Source organism: Haemorhous mexicanus, chromosome 6 (genome assembly GCF_027477595.1).
Source record: "Haemorhous mexicanus isolate bHaeMex1 chromosome 6, bHaeMex1.pri, whole genome shotgun sequence".
In the NCBI taxonomy this organism is placed as follows: Eukaryota; Metazoa; Chordata; class Aves; order Passeriformes; family Fringillidae; genus Haemorhous; species Haemorhous mexicanus.
This window is the reverse complement of record NC_082346.1, coordinates 39,200,233-39,226,446: the sequence shown is the minus strand read 5'-3', so window position 1 is coordinate 39,226,446 and position 26,214 is coordinate 39,200,233. Positions and strand designations below refer to the sequence as shown.

At 38.5% G+C, this 26,214-nt stretch overlaps 1 protein-coding gene and 1 long non-coding RNA gene across 3 annotated transcripts in view; one reads left to right on the top strand and one right to left on the bottom strand.

Annotated features, from left to right (window-relative positions):
- NUBPL (NUBP iron-sulfur cluster assembly factor, mitochondrial) overlaps positions 1-26,214 on the bottom strand; it is a 156,723-nt gene continuing 130,509 nt past the window's right edge. For both annotated transcript variants that reach the window (XM_059849881.1, XM_059849883.1), the window contains exon 11: positions 1-1,714. In XM_059849881.1, the coding sequence (XP_059705864.1) occupies positions 1,604-1,714 (111 nt within the window). In that variant the 3' untranslated portion in view covers positions 1-1,603. The remainder of the gene's footprint in view (positions 1,715-26,214) is intronic.
- LOC132328352 (uncharacterized) lies at positions 8,410-11,018 on the top strand. Its single transcript, XR_009486752.1, has 2 exons — positions 8,410-8,533; positions 10,878-11,018. It is a non-coding gene; the product is annotated as an uncharacterized LOC132328352 (long non-coding RNA).

The window sequence follows — 26,214 nt, the reverse complement described above, 5'->3', positions numbered from 1 at the left end:
TATTTGTGAACTATACACTTTATTACATCAAACAACTAATATGGCATCACATTACTTTGCAATTAGGGGAATTTTTCCTTTAGTAAAACAGAAAATGAAACACATTTCAATCATTCTGGGTGCTATGGGATACATCAAGCATTTAAACTGTATTCATAATTGTAATATAGACTTCCTTATGTAAATAATTTAAATTAGAGAAGCTACAATGATTACATCCTTAAAAAAGCAAAATATTTTTAAAAAATCAGTTACTCTTCAACAGTCTCATGTCTGAAATTTTCTACCCTATAGGTATAAGGAAAAGTAAATATGTTCCTTGAATTCCTGCTCACAAAAGTGATCTCTTCTCCTAGGATGCTCCTTGAGCTTCTATTTTCCCTGGCAAACAAATCAGATTTTTTAAAAAGAGAGTAAAATTATGCAGGAAGTGGTTTACAGGATGAAAAATTTTAATAAATATTATTTGCTCATAAAGTATATGGAAGGAATTTCAGAATTGCTAAATGTAATTTAATACAGTCCAGAAGTGAAGTGATTAATATTTTATAGAAATGTCTGTATTTCGAGACACATTAATCACACAGATTGCATTCAGAAAACTGACTGGTTGGTTTTGCTCTTTGCTTTAAAAAAGAACATTTATTCTCACTTTTCTAGAAATATCATTTTAGCTTCGTCTGAAAAATAAAAGTAGCAGTTTATTTCTATGTCAAGTGAAATGCATTACCTGAAGGACTTAAAGAGTTCATGGGACAGCTAATGGTTGCTTTGTTTCAAAAGCTTGCCAGCAGCAGGGCAGGCCATTTTTGCTGAGAAATACCCTACAGGAATCCATTAGTGTCCTTAGTCTCAACTGGGTTCAGCTATGTCTGCTGTTTAGTCAGTCGGATGCTTGCCAATCTCCACTAGGATCCAAATTTCTCCCATGATGCACATATATGATTCATTAATATAATAAGATGCAAGCAGTGTGTGGCAAATAATCCCCAGCAGAGCTGAGCCAAACCTACATCTAGAATACAGATAGAAGAGCTCTTTCCCAGGTACTTACAAGGTTTCCCCACCTTACATTGGGGTGTGCAATCCATTATGGCCTACAACAGAAAAAAAACAACTTTTTTTCCGCTGTCAAAAACCCTTTCTCCACTAGGAGAAGTAACTAGATTCTCTGGCATTTGCACCTTTGTACATCACACAAATTGCTGAATCTGCCTCAGGCTTTTAAAATTCCTTCCAAGAGTGCAGAAGTTACAGTTTCTGCTCATGGAATAGAAGCATGTGTTAGTTTTGCCATTAAATTGCTTGTGAAATCGACAAATTGCTTAGGGCCAGATTCAGAAAACATGAGTACATATACAAAGCAGGACACAAACACATGCAGAAAACCCCTCCCAACACACTGTTGTCAGATCACTCTATTATCTGTATTGGCCAGGGAATTTCCTCAGGAGTAAGGAATCCTGGCCCCTTATTCCAGTGCTGTAAACTATTTCAGTCCTTTTATTTTTCTCTAACAACTGTCTATCATAGGGTGAATAGGAAGACCAGTGTTTCAGCATCCTCCAGTCCAGCTAGTGTTCCAGCTCCAGTGTCAGGCTCTTTACTGTCTTTCCTTCCATTCTGCACAGTGGCATAGCTTCATCAGAAACATTTTCCTCCTTTCAATGGTTTGGTCTTTCCATGGTAATAAAAAGGTTTGAATTTTCACCATCTGAAGAGAAAAGATGAAGACTACATTGAACATATCCACTTCTCTATTCCCCTAGGTGACTTTCCACAGCACTCAGCTCTGTGAGCTAAGAGGCATAGCCATCTCTAAGGTGGCTTCTCAAACTTCCTTTGGCATCTTTACATCACTTTCCATTCACCAGATGGTGCTGTGAATAGCAAAGCTCCCTGAATTGCTAAAGGGAGCCTAAGCATCTAGCCTGGTTTTGTATCCCATTCTTAGCACCAGGTGCCTTAAACTTACAAGCTGTACACCTAATTTATAGGTACTTCCACCTTTTACTATAAATACTTCTTCATTTTTACAGCTTAGATTCCCAGCTCAGATCCACAAAAAAATTCTAATGTGATCTCTCAAGTTATTGTTAGGCTTCATAATTCCAGATCTGTAAAAGGCCTAGAAACTATCAGAAAAATGCATAGTACTCTTGCTATCATTGTTTTTCTTTAAGATAATGGGTCTGAACATCCCTAAATGTTATCTTTCTATGTGTTGGTTAGTCTTTTGAGCCAAGCTCAACATGTGAAGTTTTAATATGTAGTGCATATATTTCAGTGACTACAGCTTCTCCCCATGTGATGGGTAAGAGAAAATTACATTAAAAGAAATAACATCATTATTTTTCTGAACTTTTCTTTTTCTGACATGCACTTCAATTCCAGGTAGGCTCTTAAATGAGCTCTACCTTGATACGGATATCCAGTCATTTTATTTCTTTGAAAGGCAAGCTTTTTAACTTTCTACCCTATTTTCTAATTAAAATTCTCCAATACATACTCCCTGAGGCTGAAGAATTAGGTCCAGGCCTTGCATTAAAAAGTGTAAGCCCAGATCTAGACACAGCCAGCCTGGGAATTGCTGCAAAAACTCGCTAGCACTTCTTCAGGACTCAAAATGGTGCAACGTTCTGATCAGTAAGCCATTCTGATAGTGGCACAGGTAAAACTGTAAATTATTCAGAGGTAAGACAAAGCATTAATTTATAAGAATATTTCCTGCTGGTGGGATTTTAAAGCAAGGTAGTTCAGCTGTTCAAAATCTCTTGCTTCTCCCCACAATTAAGATTTTTAAGTGAGTTGATGTCTCTTTTGATATACCCTAAAAATAGTAAGGTTTGGTTTTCTTTTAACATGCTGCATTTTGGAAATAAATTAATGGACAGGTAACAGAAGTACAATTGTGAAGAACTGCTTGACTGTGAAGGTGTCCTCAGTTCATCCCCATACACTGAGGGTCCTGTGACTGCTTGCTGCTCTTGCACTTGAATATGTTAGCAGAGTCAGCACAAAGTGCTGAAGTGGTACTAGGGAAAGCCAGCACAAAGTAATGTAAAGAAACCTGCTTTTGCTGTAAATTAAACTTCCATTTTTCTGAAAATAAAAACAGTAGTTGCACTGATCACAACATAGACCAAAACCCTCTGATTGTCAAATCCAGGTCTTAGGACCAGAACTATTGAATTCATGGATCAATCCACAAAGGAGCAATGACTTAAAGTTACATGTTAAGTATCTTAACAGTACCATCAGACATCAGCTTGCAAATGACCACAAGACCATCCCTGTCATTGCATTTGGTCAATTTGGGCTAAATTATCATTTAATTTTAACAGATCAGACATTACTGTGGATGAGTAAAGTAAAGCTATGTTCCAAAGTTCTCCAAACAAATTTTAAATATTTTTCAACAAGTATTTCTTCTAAAATGCTAATAAAAATCAGATTTCTAGTGGATTGCTGAAGTCCTTCAAGGATTTATGCTGAACAAAGAAAACTTACCTTCATAAAGAATAAACATATCACAAAAGGAATTTTTATTCTTGTTCTTATCACCTCCAAAAATTATACAAGCCTGTAAAACCACATTCTGATACTGTCACTTCTAGCAGGTTTTACCCAGTATTTGACATTGACATAGTTTTCACAACTTTATTTTCAAAAATAGAAATAGTGAATGTCTCAAAAAAGAAGAAGAAAAAAAAAAAAAACTGGCTCAAGCATAACCTGCCAAAGACGGCAGCACAGAAGTACACAGAAAAGAGCAAAACACTTAACTGAAACTTTATTTGAACTCTAAGTAGGACACTGTCCCTTTATTTGTCAAAACCATGCTTAGCATGGGAACTTACTATCTCCTCATCATAATCTGCCAGGTAAATACTAAGAAACATTTTCTACTGTCTCCAAATTCCTAGAAGAATGTGTATATTCCTTTTGTATGAGGACTTTTCAGCCAGGTTGTAGAAATGTGACCTTTTTCACTCCTACTTATGGCTTTTATCCAAGAATTGTGAAAGCCTCCTATCAGTACAAAATGCTCAGTTGCTGCTTTAGAGAGCCTTTCACCTGGGATTCAGGCAAGTGGGTATTTTTAAGTTCAAAGAATTTTTTTGTGCAGCCCCATGTACTGGCAGTAGGGCTCTGTCCATGAGCTACTGTCCCAGCAATATTTGTCATGTTGAATTCTTTAGTCTACTAAGCCTGGATTGAAGGGGATCTCAAGGTGCACAATTGACACGGCTAGGAGACTTTCTGACCTTGTTCCAGGCATTCCATGGAAGGCAGCAACCAATGGCTTCCCCTTCTTCCAGAAGCTATCTGAGGTCAAACAAGCCCCTGCACAAGCTAGAACTCTTCCACAAAAGCAGAAAAACTAAAGATCTTACAACTGATCACGGAGTGAATGACAATCCTGGTTTACTCTTCCATCCCCAAAGTAATCTTGACAAGTGCCTGTGGTGGGGATAGCAAAGAGAGGTACCAAGTTGCCTTTGGGGCTTCTCAGGATTCCTTCATGCCAAAGGTACCCTTAACAGCACATTTACAAATGCACTGGAGATACTTTATGTCATTTTAACATGCACTGGGAATCTGTCAGAAAGATGTGGGGATTGCATCTGAAAGGTCAACAGACCTAAACCATTCTTCTTTTTTAATCAGGACTTTCTTACCTGGCAAGAGGTGACTTAGAAAAAGGATCAAGGTTCATGGCAAATAATGTCTGAATACAAGTTTCAGTGCACTGGTGTAAGGTAATCTTTGTACAGGCAGGAACTGCCCTCAATTATCCACTCTATCTGACCCTGCTTTAAGCAGGACATTGTTCCAGACAAGGTCTAGACATCCCTTCCAAACTGCATGCTGCATGGTTCTCCAATTTTACAAAGACTCCTCAGTATAATAACATTGCTAGCACATCTGAACTCATGTTTGTAATGAAAGTACTGGAAAATCTATATACCTGTTCATAACTTGCATTCGAAATCCCAAGGCTTTGGAAATGCATTGCAAGCTTGGACAAAAGTTTGAAATCTTTCTTGCCCTGTATGTTTTACTTCTGCATCAGAATAAGAGCTGTCTTGTTTATGCTCTCTGTTTGTTTGCACTGGAGAAGACCTGTATAGTAAAGGACCCCTTAGTCTAGTAATTAAGAGAATTCTCAAGTAATCAAGAGAACAATGTTTATAGGTTGCTGATGTTTTTATTTTAGTAATCAATACATTTGATGTGGTGTCTGTGCTATGAAAGGAGCTGAAACCAAATAATACTGTTCTCTGGTCTTAAAAAGTCAATGAATCTGGCCAATACAATTCAATGTCAAAAGATTCTCAGCAATCAGCCACAAGTGCTGAATCAGTTGTTGCAGGAGACTAGAGCAAGTGTTTCTCTGCTGATTTTTATATCCAAAGCTCACACTGTCAGAATCGTATCTTTCATTTCCAGAAAATAATGAAAATGGAACACAGTGCAGATAGGCAATCACCCAGAAGAATAAAAGGTTTATTTTGTGACTAAGCATTAAAATGGTGGCAATAAATATTTACAACAGACTAGTCCTGCAAAGACTTGACAGTCCATGCCAGCTGGAGACTTTGCTTCACAGCAGAGTTATGGAATTTCACACTCTACTTCAATTTATTCATGCAAAAATGACTAACATTACCATTGCACGACAGGACTTCATTGTGTTTTACTGCAGATATTTATATTCATTTAGCTTTCTTTATTATTGTGACAGTGTAATGTATACTTTTGAATATATTAATCACAGCTGTAATGGGACATAAAGGAAAGAGAATATGTTCCTGTAATAATGTATTAGAAGTTTAATTTCAATTTAATATGCTCTAAAATCAGACAAATTATAGATATAAAGCATTTAATTAAACTGATTACTCTGGCTATACCCATTCTATCTCTTTTAACAGCACACAGATGCACATATCATTTGCCAGAGTCTGGACAGTCTAGTGCCCTGGCCTTGGCAAAGCCCACAATGGTGTCCATCTCATGCTTTGGAAGGAGCACCATGAACTATCCCACAGGTCTTTGCAGTCTACAAACACAAGCTTTTATACTGTGCAAGGTTCAGTAAACTCTGCTACTGCAGACATTCTTGTGTTAAGAGTAAGGATAACTTTTCTTTTGTGTTAAGAGGAGGAAAATTTGGTAGAAAATAAACCCCCTTGCATTCCAGCTGGTCCTCAGATGTCAGAGTGGCTGGGCATCACTGGGCTGTGGTCATGTTCAATAAGAAGTACCAGGATTATGGATTCACAAATAATGTAATGCACTCTAAGCCAGGTCGTGCCCAAAGGAATCTCACAGGCAGACTAGAAGTCCAGTCACATTCAATATCTCTCACATCCAGGTGCAAAATAGTGTAGTTTATTGAGCAAGAGAAATGCAGGTTCTTACTATATTGCTGCTGATACACTCTCTGCAGAAGCTCACACAAATACATGAAATATAAATGATAGAGCCAGTGACAAATACATTAAATTGCAAGAGGACTATATGGTACTACAAGTTTGACCACAAACATGAGCTTGCCTTCTGAATTTCCTGCAGAAGCACTCAGTATAGCCAAGTATTCAGGTCCCAGCCAATGAGCATAGGCATCCCTATGGGAAAGGAGGCAGGTACAGCCCATCAGCTGTCCCAGGCCACAAAGGTGGAGTCCCCTCTGTTCCTCTTCCCCACTGAAGTTATATTTATATTGTTTTCTTTGAGGAAGGAGAAAATGTAAAGCTGCAATTGACGTCATTTCATGTTTAGGTGGAATTTTAGTGACTTTAGTCACACATAAAAAGCATGTATAAGTTTTTACTTCATTAGCATATGCAGGGCATGAAAAGTAATGTGGTTTTGAATTAATGAAGCAAAATTCAGCACTTGGTCATTCTTTGATGCCATTACCTGCATTTTTTTAAGCAGAGTATGACTGCAACACCTCCATGGTGATCCACCCTTTATTTCCTGCCTCTTTCACAGTGGTACACCAAGCTCCTTCAGTGTTCCTGCCCCTGAAGTGTGCAGAATTTGTCCCTGGCAGACTATAGCCAACTCATGCACTCCTTCTTGCCAAACTTTGTTATTTGGTATTTTCCCAACAGATATCTCCTGTGATCACCCCAGTGTGCTTTATATAATCTAGATCTCTTTTTTTGCTGTCCTTCAGGCCCTATCCTGAAACTGAGGGACAGTGAACCCACATTAGGGCCATCCTCCATACCCATCAGATATCTAGACAAAGGGGAGAGATCCAGAGTGTCCTACCTGATCCATACTCATGCACAGGAGAAGAGCAGACCTGCCTCTCTCTGTATACCAGGCTTTAGGTAGAGTCCAAAGTAGTCTCACCTTTGCAGAGGGCCAGGCATGAACAAAAAAAGATAGCCTGAACCATAGAGCACTCCAGCCTTGCCATGGCCAAGAGCCTTTGTTAGCTACTGCTGTGCCTGGACAAGGGTTAAACTTCCTCTCTGCAGAAAAACTGAGGAACATACCTTCACATTTTACCACTTTACAAGGTACGCCTACAGCCAAGTTAGCAGGCCAGTATAGGATGTCTGCACAGGGTGCTTCAGTGTTTTCTCACTTTCAAGTGGATCAATTGCCATGAGCCACATTGCCATACTAATCAAGTTCACCCTCTCCTGTCCAGGTATTCTGCTCCTTTTCACCACACATAATGTCTCCTTTCATGACAGCAGAGAGACTTTCCTGATTTCAAGTTACTTGACTGTCCTGCAGATAGTACAATTCTTGAGCTATGGACCATATGGCCCTAACTACTCAGTCATGGTCACACACCAAGTTACCAACAACACTGCCTTCCCAAAATTCCTCATTCTCAGAGGACACACATTTTTGTACTAATGGAGTGCTTTACCAAGGACTTGGCAGCACGAGGAGACAAGTGGATGGGACATAGCCCTTATTTAAGCCTGGCACATAACCCTGCTGTTGTGCCTGAGATTCCTTCCATAGAAAGAATGCAGAAGTTTGTCCTGCTGTCCCAATGAGTGGCAGGAAAACCCTTTTTCCTTCCAGGAGTTATCAGACATTGCACAGAGCCATACCTTGTTTAACTATAAAGCTGTCAATGCAGAGAAGTGACCAGAATGTGGCAAAAATCATGAGTAGATAATCCTCAGGGGGAATGATACTGACTTGTGCCTCGACAAGTCCAGGAGTCGAGCCAAGGCCAGAAGGGGGAGGTGCCTGAGAGATTGTCTGCTTAGGGTGGGGAGGGCCTGATCACAACCAGATCACGCCATGTAATCATAGCAGAGTTCTGCCAGGTAATTGTTTACCAATCTGAATGGTGTGTTTGCTTTCAGCAGTTACGTAGAACCACTTGAACCTGCTGCCATGGCAGCTAATCCAGGCTGGCATAGAAAGGGGAAGGAAGGTTGTGTGTCAGGTCACTTGCAGATGCCTGGGAAGGTCTATGTCCCTTGAGAAAGAAATGCCTTCCAACACTGTCTTCATAAACTAACTGACACAGGACTCAAAGGTATGCTAAGTTTGCTGATGAAACAAAGTTTGGAGGAGATGTTGACTTCCTCAAAGGCAGGGGGTCTCTGCAGTGAGATCTAAACAAATGAGAGGGCTGTGCAATCCCCAGCCGTATGAAATTTAACAAGGGCAAGTGCTGCGTTCTGCACCTGGGATGGGGCAATCCTGGATGTACAAACAGACTGGGAAATGAGAGGCTGGAGAGGAGCTCGACAGAAATGGATCTGGAAGATCCTGGCTGATGGCAAGTTGAATCTGAGCCAGCAGTGCCCTGGCCCTGCTGGTGAGAGCCAACCCTGTCCTGGGGTGCATCAGGCACAGCATCACCAGCTGGGCAAGGGAGGGCATTGTCCCACTCTGCTCTGCACTAGGCAGTGACAATATTCACCTTGAATATTGTGTCCAGTTTTGGGTGCCACAACATAAGAAGGACGTTAGATAGGATAGGATAAAGAGGATATTAGAAAGCATCTAAATGAGGGCTACAAAGATGGTGAAGAGTCTAGAGAGGGACAATACAAGGAGCATCACAGAGGTAATTTGAAAAAAATGAAAAGACATTGCTGCTAAAAATGTGGCATGATTTTTGCATGTTTGCAAAATATAGTCTGACCAGAAACTTCAGGTGAGACTTGCCTGTCTCTTGCTACGTGCCTGATGACACCTGTTCAAACTGGGCTTTAGGTTATGGATGTCAGCTGGACAGTAGAAAGAGAGCACGTCTGATGCTGAGAAAGGACAGATTATTTTGCTTTTCTGCTCTCATTCTCATCATGGGAATGATTCATGTTTGCCAGAAAGAACTGTCGAAGATAATGAAATGTTAGCTTGAAGTGATGTAACACAGGAACCTATAGCAGAATGTTGTTCAATCACAATTGGAACCAGAAAGACCTTCAGAATAACTGTATTTTGCTTGAAGAAAGCCATGTTAATTTCTTGTCTACATGACAGGCAGAGTGGTTGCAGAGCTCCTCTGCTGATGTTATATACACAAGATATCAAAAAAACAACACCAAGAAAATTATGGTATTATGTGAAACCAATCCATATAAATATTTTATATTGTATATATCCTCCCTGGGATGAGTAAAAAGGATATGTGGTATGTCTAATGCATTGCTGAATTGAATATTCTTTTCTATTTGTTCACTAGCAGACAGGTAGAGCATACTGAATTTATAAACCAAATTTTGCTTTTCAGGCTTATGAGCTCATAATATGTGTGTACGATATGTCCACTGTAAAGATACTGGAAAAAAACTTGTGAAATGTCCTACAAATATGACTTTGAAGTTAAGAAAAGTATGGAACAAAATTGTACCTTTTTCAAGCTCATAATTATTAAATTTCACCAAAGTTTTTTTAAAAAAGGATAGGAATCATTTTCTGGACATTCCAAAAAACTGATATGTCTCAGCTATATGACATTCCCATCAGTAACAGTTATGGCTGGGGGGTGGTGGGGCTGGTTCTTCAGGTACTGTTATAATCAGGTAAAATATTTATAACAGCATAAGTAGTACTTTTTGTAGGCTAGCTCTAAATAGCTGGCAATTGACACAGTAAACTCTTGAAGATGATCTTGAAATTTCCTTGAAGTTGGCTCTATCAGAGAGAAAAAATATTTGACAGAAAGAGAAGGTTCAGAGAGGGGCTGGAGATCAGAAACTAAACAAAAGATGACCAATGGTTGGTGCAGGAATCCTCTAGAAAAGTTAAATGCTGGATTCACTGACCTGCTCCTCTGCTTGATTCCTACCTTTTCTCTGAAAAGCCCCTGAGTTTTCCCATGTTTTCTATTGCAAAGACAGAATCCACCTTAGCTTCTGCTTGCAGACCATCCTAAGTTATGTTGTTCTGATTGCACTCGCAGTACTTTTGTTGTGATAGATGATGGCATGAAAATGAAATGCAAAGGAGAGACCAACCCTTTGGACAGGGCATTTTAGATTCAGGATATTAATTTTCTTTCTTCTAAGGAAAGCATTTTGTTTTTCAGATGCAGCATATGATTCTTCTCTACTGAAATAAACTCTCACAAATTTAAGTATTAAAGTAATGTTGAACTTAGAGCCACACTATCTGTACAGGGTAGTTTTTTCTCTACCACAGGCTTAACTTTATCATTATGTTCACTGTTGGGTTTTAATCTTTGGTCAGATTAGAAAGTTTGATACGAAGTATTTTTTATTTAATGGATTTATGTGACATTATAAAAAAATTTGCTCTAAGTGCTGGTTGTGAAACTCATAGATATTTCCCTTGGGAAATTTTTAGTACCCTTCCAAATAATCCATAAATAGGATGTTCTTAATAAACACAAGTTTATTCTCTTCTAGGGATTTCATTCTAAGCTCTTCATTCAAGATGTTTCCAGAAGAGGAAGAAAGCTTTTAAAGCATCTACTCCCCCAGCACAACATTTGTTATGACTAATATGCCTCTCATGCTCTGAATGATAAAGAAGCAACTGTGCAGTGATTTGCTCTTTTCTTCTAAAAATATTTACTGTATTATATTTCTAGTCACCTCTGTCTTTTGGTAATACACAAACTAATGACAATGGTAGCCAACTACCCCCACTGACTTCCATCAGATATTTTTCCAGTGATGATAAAAATTATGCATATTTCCAGTTATCTAATTTAATAGACTTTCATACTCTCTTTACTATATAACCACAACACTTCTTTTATTCATATAAACACTTTTTTTGTTGTCATTTTTATTAGATTCTGATGCCCTCCCCCATAAAGTAGGGTGCCACTGTATTTGCATTACAAAATGCATGTAAATTTACATGCAGAGCATACGTAGAACAATACATATCCCAGGAACTTCAGAAGGTTGTATTCAAAGAAACTTTGCTTCATTACAGGAGGAAAAAAAACCAATAAAATCATTAAAAGGTCCTTCAGGCAGATAAGTGTATTCCAATTACAATAATATATATATATTTGCATTGCTTTACACAAGTACAATGTGTTTACACAGGATTAAGTTCCTCAGTTAAATAAAGGTCTGCCAAGGATCGTATGTATCTCTTCAGTCCTATTTTACACATTTCCTTTCAGAGAAAGAAAATACAAATGAGTACACTTTGTTTCTGTCACCACACTGTAGACAGGACAGGTGCCCAGAGCTTGGCTCTCTGGTGAGAAGGACATTGCCCCCTTGCTGCCCAGGGTGGCCCACCAGGGGCTGTGGGACAGCGCCGTGCCCTGCCAGCTGTGCTGGCCAGCCCCCGGGGTGTGGTGCTACGGCTGGGTGATCTGGCCTCACAAAAATGGCTGCAGATTCTGGCATTCAGACCATGACAACATTGTCACACAGGCTGAAGCCAAAGCTCCTTTGCTGCTCCCATCTTGGCTTGCCAGGAGGGACGACTCAGGCACGGGTGGGGAAGACTCCAAACTCAAAACCAGTGCAACACAGACCTGCTGCTACAGGCACAAGCACGAAGGAGCAGTGGACTTTGGCTCAGACATAGCTAATATGAAAAGTAAAGAACAGTTACTGAGACTGACTACTGTCACAGCTTTTCTGGTGGTCTGTCCCTCATGATTTGCATTCAGCCCGCTAGTTCAGTGGCTGTAGCGTGGGCTGGGCCGGCTTACTGCTTTAGCAGGTGTCTGACTCAACTAAGAAAGACCTCAGCACAAAACAACTAAAATACTGGCAAACCAGGGAATTGTACTGTCGCTTTTCAGCCTAGATTTCATATGAAGGATGGAGTGGAAACATGGGGCAGGGAGACAAAACAGGGCTCTTGTTTCTAGCATCTGCCTGTAGGTGAACCACCTGGTGTGCAACAGGCAGCAGCATCACGCTCTGAAGGGGGATGTGAGCAAACTCACACTGCATGTTTTCAAAGCACACTTCTACTCAACCTCAACCCCCAAAAACAAAATCCTTTAAGTTCAAAACATGACCAGAAGTGAAATGGCAGAAATTTAGAAAAGCTATCAGGTTAAAAAAATAACAGAAATGTATTTACACAGCAACAAAAGCAGAATCAGAATAATTCAACAGAGGCTTTTATTAAATAAATGATGTGTATTTAAACCAAATTCTCATGCTTGGACAAAGCTGAATTAGATCTAATGAATAATCTGGTAAACAGCATCTTCCAACTGTGCTGAAATTTTCACAATCTGTTGCAACCTAGAGAGTGAACCAGTGAATTTGTATAGTGACATATATTTATTTACACAAATCACATTTTTGCCTCATTCTAATGTCTATGAATCGATTTTAAAAGGAATTACCAAAAATAGCAGTAAATGGCACGTATGAGTACAGCTTCTTTCAACACGGTATCACCTACACATAGCACTCACAGTGCTCCTGTCTTGGGGTCCTTGATTACATAGGTAAGCTTTCAATTCCCAGTATACACTTTTGGGTCACATGTATTCCACCATATTACTCAAAATTTTGATGAAACACCTCAGTTTAGCAATAAAGGTCTGGTTACAGCCCTGGAGAAGTAAGCAAAGTTCAATTTTATAAAGAGACCTGGTAGAAGGTCGTTCTCTGGCTACTTTTTTTTTTTCTACTCTTTGGTTATTCAGAATATTTCTTGTAGAAGCAAAGAGTTGTTACAGAAAGGAGCTCATAATAATTCAGAAGCTTTCAAAAAAGGAGGAAGTGCCTTTCTTCTAAAACTGACAAATTTGGATCATGCAACCTTTTAGCGTTTGATATTATCCTTCAGAGCAGTCTTTGTTCTGGGGAAAATATTCCATGAACACTGAATATTTTAAGATACTTCTAAAACAAAATAAAAAGTAGTAACTGTAGAAATTTGATACAAGCTCCAGAGCTGCAGAAAAACAAACAAAAACATTACTTCAATTCATGTTTACATCCCTTCAGTGGCAGGATAAAGAAAACCTCCTAAACATTTGTGCTTTGCCTTTTAGTTCCAAAACAAAGAAATCTTTAAATCCCAAAAATTATGCCCCTTCAAAGATGTCCTTGTAATTTTTAACTACAGTGGCTGCCCACTATGACTGTCACCACCAACATCAGAGCCCAAGTCACTAGACCCAGGAGAGCACTCCTGGCAGAAGGTCCTTGATTCATCTCCCACAGAAAGTCAGAGGTGACTTTCACCCGTGAGTTCCCCTGTAGATGACTGCTCTTTGGTACCATTCCATCAACCTTTACCTGGGCAAATCTCCCACAGACTTCCAGTGGACAGTGTTTTATCTGCACAAGCACTTCAGGATCTGGATATATAATGGCTCCCAGTGAAGACTGACCAGTCATCCATTCACAAGTTCCCATTGTGTCTTTCATTATGATGTCTAGTCAGCAAGTCCAAGATCAATAAAGATCAATTTGCTTGCCATTCAGTTTTACCACTGTCATCCTATGAAATATTTACTCTAGTTCCCCTAACCAAACACATCTTGAAGCAAAATGGTGTATAGTAAAAACTTTGCTGACATAAAGGATCAATTTATAGGCACAGATTAAGTTTTCGTTAGTCACCAGAGCATGCAGCAAGGGTTTATGAGTTTGGGGAAGATTTGATCCCAGGAGAAGTGCGTGAGTGCATTAGTCTGCTTTTGGGAATTACAATCCCAAACTCTTCAGCTTCATTCTGCAAGGCCAGATGATGTGAGTGGAAATGATACTGTGATTCAGATCTGCATAATGAGACATGAGACTTGGGGTCTGTAAGAAAGCATTGCAGAGTCTTTCTGGGACAGCCTTGTGTTGTCCTGCTTTGGGGTTAGGCTGCCAAAGAGTTCACTGCAGGTGTCCATACATGTCCAAATGTGCCACCGTTGATACAGTGATGAATGTCAGTTCTTTGGTACTTCCAGCCCTCATCTCACCACCTCCCTTTTGTCCCCTACTCTGTCTGAGCCATGAGCTTTGCATTTTTGTCTTCATCAATACAGTAAACATATAAAAGATTGCAAGTAGTCTGAAAGCTCTTTAAGGCTCATTGAGGTAAGGAATACACAGCCTATTGGTGCAGACTATATTGTTAAATGAGTTTCATTCCTAAAAGAGTGACTGTGCACACTCATATTTGCTATGTGCATCAAAATTTAAAAATCAATGATATTTGTGAGTAATTTCTTGATGATTAGAGCCTTTGAAAAACAGAACAGGGGTGGGGGACTATCATAAGCACAGATGGAACTTCCCTTGTGACTGTGAGTATAGGCTCTAAGGACAAATTTCGGAGCCCCCTGAGAGCTGTGGCACCTCCCGTCCTGTGAAACCCCCACCACTGAGAAATTGCATATGTTTTGTAGTGCTAGGTGTGCAGTAGCACAGGAAACAAAAATCACTATGGTTTTACAAAATGCCTGCATGCCTGCTTCCCAGTAAAATAACAGTACCAGACATGCAAATGCTTTAAAAACTATAATAGTACACTCCACAGTAAACTATTTAAAGCTTAAGTACCTGCAAAATCTGTGCCTTCCTGCCCAATAATTTTTAGAAAACCTTTTAGCCACAGAGATGGATTTGATTCTATGTTGTGGCTGTCAGAGCTCATATTGCAGCCATATTGCAGTAAATTTTCCCCAGTGTTAGTCTTCATACTGACACTTTGATAAACTAGAACTCCAGCTCTGATGAGAAGTAGTGTGATAGTAATCTCTGGCAAACATTCACAAATGAAAAAGAGAAGTAGGAACACTGGTGTACTGTATTGCTTCCCAGCAGTAGACAGAGCTCCTGCTAGAGACAGCTGGGCAGTTCATTGTACTTCTCTCTCCTTTGCATTCTCTCTCTCCCCTGTCTGCTCCTCACTCAGTTTTAATTTTGGGAATTAGAAATGGAATGATATACAACCCATAATTTAGCATAGTGTTAAAACAGGAAGTCTGAAATCAATGGTATTCCTCCTCTTTTGGCATAAATCAAGAGTATAAAGCTGGGAAATCAGACCCTATATTCACAATGAACCAGAAACACTGAGCAGGATCAAATCAAACCGTACATATTCAAGTTAATCTTATCACTGATTCACTTGATTTATTGATTTTATTTATCTCTTATAATGCCTCTTCTTGTCAAATCACCTTCACTAATTACAAAGGATTTTTATTGAACCTATAGAACTGAGGGCTGGATCTAAAGTTATTTCTTTGATTGACCATTGGTAATAATTTTTATTCCAAAAATCTTTAGCTGTCCTTTCCTCAATGTATGATGCAATCAAGCTTCTCAGGTTGCTTGTAGCCCTTAGTATGATGTTAATTATGGCAAGTGACAGTGGTGACAGACACACTCCCAAGAATCTTCCCATCATCCTCTCTAGTGATGCACACAGTTGAGGTACTGTGTCACTGACTGCTCCAAACATCAAAAAGAAAAAAAACAAAAAAAGGGGGGGGGGGGGGAGAAAAAAAAAACCAGCAGAGGATTGTCTGGAAAACTGTCTGAATAACTGTACATTTTGTGTGCTTGTTTCTTCTACTGCTCCTCGTAAAAGATGAGAATAAAACCCAAGTACAGATGATATAAGAACCAGTGTTTGTAGGACATAAGGCTTTTATTCTGAGTTTAGACAAATTTATGTATTTATGTGTTCATTAAATTAATTTCTAACTGATAGAAGCAACATATCAAAACCATGAAAAATGTCTGCAGAGTAAAACTTTATGAAAACACCTGAAATTGACTCAGAGTTGAATTTCCAGCTCTCCAATGTTTAAAAAATGTTTAGACATATTTAAGATACACCTATTACTGAGCTTTTAACTGTCTACATCTGCTGAGCATTTTTAAGTATCCCCAGGGTCCAGATTTCCAAAAGTATCACAACTGTCCCATTTCTAACAGAGGGAAAGCCCTCCAAAGAAAATATGTTAGTCTGTACGTGTGTGCATTCTTAGACGAAGGAATTCTGGAATTGATGTAGGTCTTTTAGAGTGTGTAAAGAAACAAATCTTGAGCTACAGCTGAAAGATTCACCATAGCTAACTTCACTTAGCTTGATACTTATATCTAAGTAACTTTTAACCATTCATCACTAGAGCAATAAATGCCATATGTTTCATATTTACCTCCAGTTTCCAAAAAATATAGTATTAAAATAAATCTCTTCTGTAATTCTTACATAATCTTGCTCCATATCTTCCTTGATAGGAAAAAACAGAGGCCTTTATTAATACAACTCAGAAGAAATAACACATCAAGATCTAAGATGCATGTCTCTCAAATTTGTTGCAAAATAATGACATTCCCTTGTTGAACCCTCAGTTTGGAGTAAAAGCAGCATTCCCACCACCTGTGTCTCCAGGTTTCAGGAAGAATTCTGAAGATGCCAATGGAGGAAAACAGGAATAAAAAGGAGAGTCTTTCCTCCATGCCTACTCCTGTTCAGCTATTCCATCTCTTGTCAGAGACGTAGAGCTGGATTCTGATTTTAGTGACTGTTCAATAAGGTCAAGGTAAGGTCACAATCACTTCACTGAAGGGTGTGGGGATTCTCCTCTGGATGGAGAATCAGACACACAGTGTCCCCTTGCCAGCTGAAGAGAAGGGAAATAAACATTTGCCTGGCACCAAGAGGGAGAAATGGGAATGCACTCGTGGAAGTGTCTTTTTGTTAGTGCAGCATCTCCTTGACTTTCTGCCTCCCTCTGAAACTGAGACACAGAGACACAAGGTAGAAAACAGAGTAAAAAGGAAAACCATGAAAGTGTCCCTTGTTTTATCTTTACTTGACTAGTGAAGTCCATTTCTAATTTCCATTATCCATGTATTTCACTAATACAGGCTAGTTAAGAATTTGAAGAATAAATGTACAAAATTATAAAATTTAATTACTCACCAGCTTTCATCAACATTTTAAATGCATAATTTTTATTATTTCTGAATAAATGTAGTCAGGACTACATTTTTTCTTATTTTAATGTTCTCTTTGTAAAAAGTGAACAGAAATGCTTTTATTATTTTTTTAATTATTTTAAAATTTTACATTATAAAAAGAACCAAAATTTATGTCTATATCTGCTATGAGAGCATCTTTAATTTTTAAAGTAGAAACAAAATCTTCACTGCCTCATTCAGAAGCACAAGGATTTCTAGCACTCAGAAACAGATTATTAAAAATTATCAGCTTACAAGAATAAAGCATAACAAAAATATTTATGGTTTTTTATGGCTGGGAAAGTCCTCTGAGCTGTCTACCCCTTTACATAAGTTTAACAACTTATAATTTAAACTTAAACTACTTCTTCATTTGTCTTTACATTCCAATAGGTAGATCTGAGGACAGTGAAATAAATTTTTCATATTCTGAGCCTGCTCCAAGGAAGAACTCCACCTCACACTGCACCGGCTCCATGAAGGCTGCATGCTTGAGCAGCATCTTGCTGCAGTGCATTGCAGCTCATCAGAAGTCCCCACCTCCCAGTCCTGCCTGGGAGAGACGGGGAAAATGCTGAGAATTACAGCAACTTTTCAGTTTAAATAGGAATGCAGTTCTCACTAATATCTTATTAATAGCCATTGTATTTTTGAAATGTAAAAGAATCAGACTAGTGAAACATACTTTCCATCCCTTTCAAAAGTTTACTTAATCCTGCTTAAATTTAATTAATCTTGTTTAAATGCTGACGTAAAAGCCACAAAAGGAGCCCCCAAATGCATTTTATATCATAGCAATTATTTGGAGCAAAATTATAATAATCTTATTCCTTTTATCATCCATTATTGCTTTGCGCAAAAGGATTTTAATACAACATATAGAAAGGGCCCTTCACTTCTACTGAAATCATATTTACTAAATCCACCAGTTACTTTCTCAATTTTATTAAATAGGTTGCAGTTTTTTCCTCCCTGTTTCAGAGTCCTATTTGCACATGTACTGTACATTGACATAAAACAGGAAAATAACAACTGACAGGCACTGTAGGATTGCAGTAATTATTTTAAAATAAGGCTGATTTGTTCTACTGCTTCTTTCCCTGAGGCCAATAACTGGAGGCTAGTTATACTGAAATTCAACAAGCCAGAGGAAAAACACTTGTTGCATATGATTATTCTCTATTAAGATACAATGAATAATTCAACATGGATATTTTAGAAAGTAGCATCCTTATCATCCTTCTCTGTTCTTAAGAAAGTGTCTGCAGAGGAAGAGAGAGGGGTCAGGTTAACCCAAAATACTGGCTGTGTCCTATCAGGTGTATTAGTCCACCCACTTTCTTATGCTTACCAAACACACAACTGGGCTTTTCCTGATCACTGAGACAGCAGTGATGCAGCTTCATTAGAATCATAGAATGGTTTGGGTTGGAAGAGACCTTTAAAGGTCATCAAGTCCCACCCCTCTGTAAAGAGCAGACAGGTCTTCAGCTAGCTCAGGCTGCTCAGAACCCCATCCCAGCTGACCTTGAATGCTCCCCAGGATGGCATTCTGCTGATTTTCTACATTGTATTGTTACATACATAAGCGACCTGAAAATACCCAGCTGAGCATGGTGGTGGATTTGTGCAGTGATCATTCCAAAAAAGCAATTCCAAAGCTAAGGCAGAGTAATTAAAGTGAATTTTATAGTTATATGATTAGTGTTTCATCTGAAATAATTTCCCATTTCACAAATGTCAGCAGGTGAGTTCCTGTTGGGTGCAGTGGAATCTGGATAGATATTATTTAGCAGGTCAGTGATTCAGCATGTCTTACAATAATTCCTGTACTGTTAAAATTTCATTAAAGACATATAGGTCTTGTGTGTGCATCAACACCCCTTTGGGATTGACAAAGCTCCAAAGATTTTAAAGAACTCAAATGTGCCATCTGACTAATAAAAACTTATGAGCATACACCTTAAAAAGTGTATCAAGACTGCTTAGCAGGTTGCAGCACTGGGCTTGTATGAAATAAGAGAAAATTTCTTACCAGTACAAATATACATTTCTTACCAGTAAATATACATATTTATTTCATCTCAAACAGCACATGAGGCAAGTTGCATGTTTTCAGCCTCAAGGATATACAGAAAGAGAGAAACAGAAGCTCTAGTCATTTTTAGCAGCGACCATAATAATAATTGTTTTACATCCTGCGATTCCAGGAGAACAAGCTAAGCCATCCAGACTCTATCCTCACTCAATTTTACCAAGCATCCTCCTGAAATTCAAACTTGGCTGCTGTAAATATAAATCACCAGAACTTCCATTTCTAAAAGCTCATTCACTCAGAATATGACTTACATGGACAAGTTATAATATTCTTTCTATGGCTCTACACATTTACTGGAAAGACAATCAATAGTACTCATGATTCACAAGGGGAAATAATGCTTTTGTTTAGATCCTGCCTACTGGCAGATCAGGCAATGAACTCAGTAATATTTTCAATGATTTTTAATATCCTTTCACAAACCAATCATTAAAGTCATAGCCTCAGAGGATGGTCTAATCCTTATTAGACCTGTACCAAAATGCTTGTATTCCAGGGAAACAGACACATTGTAGCACTGGGAGTGCTAGTATTTCCAATGATTTCTAAGTTTCCAGTACTGATAAAAAATACTGTAAGGAACTAATTTATTTCTGCAAATCAACATTTCTTCTCAATACTGTACAAAAACTCTCCTCCTTTACAGTTGGGTAGAAAAGATGTTATAAAAATTCTCCCTGTGGAACAGTAAGGAAGCTCCTCTCCCCACACCTTCTTTAGTCTCTTTCTACAAAATGCTCACAACTACTTAGTTTGCAGGCTGTGTCACAGCACTCCCAAAGTATTGTAGCAGGCTTTGCAATCATAAGTAACTTTAAACCAGCTACAGATAGCATCTCTGAAAATTGAGAGTTCTGCTTTTTTTTTTTTTTTAGATTTAGGACTTAAAAAGTTTTCACACATTTCAATTGGGCTGGTGAGAAAGATTGTGGATGGTCTCTATTTTAATTTTCACAGCTTTCTCTAAGACATTTCGAGCAATATTTTATGTTCATAAACGTTGTTAGCATGGTTCTTCTAGCAACTACAGTTTTCATGTTACCAGCCTCCTCTCCACCTGAGAAATCCATATCAGGTCAGAATAAAGTCAGGTTGAATGAATTTTACTTCGGTCAGGAGTAAAAGGTATTCATAAGATAAATATTGGATTTACATAATCATGTTAAGATTCCTTATTTTTCACAGATTATTCCAATCTTTTTCTGGATTAGACACCACCTTCAGTTCTACAGTTGAATTTGCATAATTGCACCAATTCCTCTGCTTTGTTTTAAAACCTTACTTCATCAGGATCCCCTTTATACTAACACACATATTCACTAAGTGTTTCCCATTTTCTTTTCCCATGTCATTGTGGTCATCTATCATCTCCCAGAAGTTGTTCTACTCTAGCCTCACTCAGCAGATATGCAAAATACATGGTTTTATGGTCCTGTTCAGCTCTTCTTTTCTAATTCTTCTGTGTTCATTTAGAGATGAAATCACCAAATTTAAAGCAATAATCAAGATATGAGAATATTACATGCCCACAAACTGCTGCAATAATACTTTTGTTTTGCTCTCAACCCCTTTCCTAAGCTTAATTAAATTCTCTTTGCAGTGCTGTGTTGTTTTCCCAGAGAACCCAACAAATGTTTCAAAGTATTCTCTGGTGGCACTGCAATTCTGTCCCTTAGATGTCTCTTAGCAGTCTCCTTTGGCATCCAGCATCCAAGTCCTCATCATCACCACAGCATCTGCACTTCTGGTGAAGAAAAGCCACAGAACATAATTTTGCTTCCCAGTTGTAGTCTCTTCCCCTGTGGTGACCTCCTCCATGTCTCATGAGTTGTTTCACTGTATGAGCTGATAGGAATCTCAACTCAAATGAGTTGATAGGAATATCAGCAGTGCCATAATTGCATATGGCACTGTTGCCAACCCATCTCTTTCCATAATGCCATGTGATGGCTGTCTCAGAGTGCCCACCCAGAGCTTCAGGTGACACACACTGCCAGGCTGCCCTTGACGTCTCTTAGGATGACTCCACCCACACACAGGAAGTTATTACTCACCAAGAATCCTAAATATTGATGATTTAAACAATAAGAAATCCTACTCTAAGTTAATACCTAAAAAATAATATCCCTAAAAGTTCAGTGTGTTTGAACTGCTAATTCAAAATAAGGATAGTGGGTTTCAGCTATCACCTAAATCACAAATTATTTCCATGTCATACAGATGAAATGATCATATTTCTAGCACCATTATTTTTCCTAAAGAGTTTGACTGGCAAAATACTGCTGCAAGCTGCAAGCTACAAACATGTGAGAAATAAGAAATACACCACATCATTCTGTACTCATTTTACCCCTCCTATACTGGTTTTTATTTTTATTGTACCCTTTGCCATTGAATTATTTAAAAAAAAACAAACAAAAGAACAACATTTTATCAGAAGACAGCATCATTATACAATAATACCAATTTAAAAATAATTTTGCCTTGAATCAGTTTATTTTGGGAAAAAAATGGATAATATAAAATAGTGTTTTACATTGAACATTGAAAAATATATGTGGAAGCAGAATTTACCTCCCTAGCATCTGTGAGGTTTACCTTAACTTCCTAGTCACAAAGTTCTACCACCTTCAGTGTTCTTCCTCCTTAGCTCAGTGAAATATTTAATCTCTTTTCTGCTCCTCTTTGGTTCCCCCCATTCAGAATGTGCTGTACTTTGAGAACACAATCTGATTTCCTAACACAGTCAAAAAAAAAGGGACAAATCCAGGTTCTCTCAGGGCACCTCAGTGCCCCAGGCTAGAAGAAATGGCATGTGCTTCTTCTTATGCCTTACAAGAAGGCAATGGTTAGCACACATTTATTTTTAGAGGGGTCAGTAATATTAAATGCATTCCAGAAATACCATCAGCCTCAAGCCCTTGTGAAGGAAAGTGTCTACTGTCCAGTTTGTGATTTTGATTACATCTGATCACAGAACAGAGACACTTTGGAGCTTGACCAAAAAAACCACCAAAATCTGGAAAGCTTTAGCTTAAAAGATAAGAATTCTGGTATCTTCAAGATCAGCTGGCAAATCAAGCAAAGGTTTTAAGCACTAAAATGTTGGATATTAGCATCTGAATTCCACCTAAAGCGCCTAGAAGTCCTTTCTTGGGTCTGGCTCCAAATTTCTTTAATTATATAGACAGGAAGGAAGAAAATCAAAACTTCAGGTGCAAATGTGTCTGGAAATAGAGTTAATCCATCACATTCACATTATGTCATGCTGAAACAATATAAGAAGCCTTCTCTTACTTTAAAGAAATCCCAGCTGCAATATTTTAGCTTTACTTTGCAGGCTTTTATCACAGTTTTAATGAAGTATAGTTGGTTTTGAAGCAAAAGTCTGTCGGTTTCCATTAAAAGAATTAGATTCTTGTCTTGCACCGCCTGATCAGCTTTAAAATAGGACTTAGTTCTCATTATACCTGTGAACAATATATTTTACTGAAATTAACTGTAGTGATACATTTTAACCTGATGTCACTACAGGCTCATTATCAAGAGCAGTATGCTAGCAGGCAAAGATGGATTATCTAAAAAACAGGCTCATGGGAAGGAAGTTTAAAAGATTAGGCTGTCTCCTGGGTAAAGGTCCTTTCACCAAAGTCAAGAGCCTTTGGAAATGCTCTGCATTCACTTTTTAGTAGAAAAGACACCTTTCAGTTCTACAGAAGAGGCTGTAAACACCCCAAGTGTAACTTCTTAGACCATTATTTATTGGTAGGAGGTAAGCAAACATCTAAATAGAAGGCAACCCAGAAGGTAACTGCCTGCCTTCTGTGGTCCCAGCACTCTAGCAAGCACCATGCTCTCAGAGTGGGAAGAGGTCAATATTTCCCTTGAAAAGTTCCCATTTTGAGGAGATACATGGAATACATTAGGAGAAGATAAAGAGAAAATAATTCTAGTCTGCTGCCCCTGGTTAGAGCTCCCCCACCTCCAGATGTCTGCCTTCTGAATTCCTAACATTCCATTTGCACCAAATCCCATCCTGCTACATGAGGCAATTGTGTTGTTGGCTATTTCATCCTGCTTCTTGCCTTTGGCACTGCCTTTGGCAGAGCTCTTACCTGGGACTTCTCCTGCAATGGAGATGATCCCTGGGGATTGTGGCCCCATCCCTCGAGCAGGAGAGTGCCTGCCCACCCTGTGCCCATCTGCCAAAGCGGTAGAGAGAGCCAACAAAGGACTTGAGAAGGTTGTTCCTTGGAGAGAAAGGCTGCACTCCCCACTGCCACTGGTGTCTGTGCACCCAGACACAAGTTGTGTACGGGTCCACCACCCTCAGCCAACCTTCATCTGACAACTCCCAGTCAGACTGAAGGCAGGGTATGGGGTTACTCATGGCTGGTGAGGGAAAATTGGTACCTGACAATACTATGCAGCCAGCCCTGCAGTCTCCACTAGCAGTGCCTCTCTAGAGGGAAATAGGGAGATTCTTTAATAGGAAAATGTGGTATTTTCTTTAAACAATCTTAACTGATGCAGCCTAGTGGCTTGACTAAATTGGAAATGAAACAGGCTTGAGAAAAATCTGTCTCAGGCAGTTTTTCAGAGAGAGAAAAGAGCATGTCAATATTTTTGCAATCTCTCCAGCACTGTGAACCACTAGGAACCACTAGGAACCAGAAGAATCTTCTTATAAAGATGAAACTGCATGGAAATCTAATAATTAAACCTTAATAACACAGAGACTGTAAAATAAAATTAAAAAAAAAAAATAAAGCCTTGAAGGAGACAAAAAATAACCCAAGAAAGATTATTTAAAACTTTTTAAAATATTGTTGAATATGTATAGTTTCCATAGGGAAAAAAAAAAAAAAAAAAACAACAGAAAAACAAACCAACAAATTTTAAAAGGAGGCCACAGGAGAAGAAAGAGACTTTTCAGGAAGAATCTGGAGAATCCAAAATGTCTTAACAGAGAGAGACATGAAATGTCTTCTCTACACAAGATTTATATAACAGGGGAAACTCCCAGCAGGAGACCACCTCTATGATTAAAACCAGAAAAAACAGTATCAACAAATTCCACTAGTTGCCAAATGTTTTTCATTACTTCCGCAGTGGAGGCTTCTGCCTTGAACTACAAAAAATGCTTTGACAAATAGCTTCCAAAAACTCAGCTTGAGGAAGCTACAAAGTTGTTTCATTTATAAGCAGAGACTACAAATTACTGGCAAAAAAATGTGGCTTCCCAGCTGCAAGACAAAACACCCCGAAATAGAGCACTCAATTAGGTGGCATTTTTGAAGGAGTGGTTGCTGCCTAGCAAAAATGAGGGAGCTGATTACCATAATATATCAGGCAAAGCACACTGAAGAGCCAGCTGCAGATATTGCAACAGAGAGAGGCAACACATTTGAAAGGATCTCACTCTCTGAGATTATAAACCATTGAAATATTTTATTGATGGTGGTGGTTAAACCTCTCTACAAGCTTAATGAACACTAGTGACTTCTGTGGAAAATATTTTATCAGCAATCAAAGCAGGGATTTCTCAACTTTCTGTCTCCCATCTCTTTCTCTCTTTCTGTCTCCTTCTCTTTCCTTTTGCCTTTCCCTGTATACACATGAAGTGGAAAAAGGAATAAAAATCTGGATATGTAGGTAAGTGCCCAAGCATGCATGTAAGTAGCTTGTATCAAAAAAGTTAATACCTTGTATTAACTTTGAAGAGCAGTGCTCAAAAATAAACAGTTTTATGGAGATTTAGATTTTCTGAATGGATAATTTTCCATTGGAATTTGTAATCAAACCTTGATTTAAAGTGAAAATGCATTAGGACGAATCTTGAACTGTAATTTTTAGCTTCTTTCAGAAAGAGTAATAAAAAGAACTAAAATTCTCACAGATATTGAAATAAAATTACAATGAACATAAATCCTAGTGTTGTACAATTAATGTACTCAGTTGCCTTTTAATATGATGAAGTTCATTTAAGCAGAGTGACTGGTGATCCACTGTCTTTTCTAAAACTTAACCACAAACTGTGTGTGAATTTAGGCCAAAAAATATCTTGAATAGAGTGACAAAATGTGGAATATTTATTCTATATGAATATGCAAGGAGAATTTCTATGTTTGTGCTTTGAATTTTCTCCAGTTTTGCTTCCAGGCATCAATTTTGCACCCTTTCAGCACAAATTTTGAGAATACAAAATAAATAAAGAAATAGCAAACCAAATTCCATAAATGAAGCATGACTTGTTCAGCATACCAATTTTTTATTCAGATTTTCATTGAAGGGATGTCTGTGGAGAGTGCATAGGAACAAGAGTGTGGTTTATTCTGCTACCTTGAGAGAATTCTGCCTGGCTGTCTGTGTTACACTTCAACTCTGAAATACTTAAGAGCACATCCCTGAAGTGCCTCTTTACTACAACTCAATAACAATTACTCCTCACTTGCCTGCAGATGCTGCTACAGCCAGTGTCTCTGCCAGGTACACAGAGAAGGGTTGCAAAGACTCATTGCCAGTTAGGAGGACACAAAACGAAATTTGCTCATTAGGGTCAGGGTTGATGTCACACAAAGATAAAGGGAGGATACCAAATTGCAGCAGAAAGTCCATCAAAGAAATTGCCATCTATTGTTTTCTTTTGGATCTGGAACAAGTGATGTAACTTCCACCACAGGAGAAATGAAGATATTAAGAGCAAACATATCCAATTATTCAGACGAT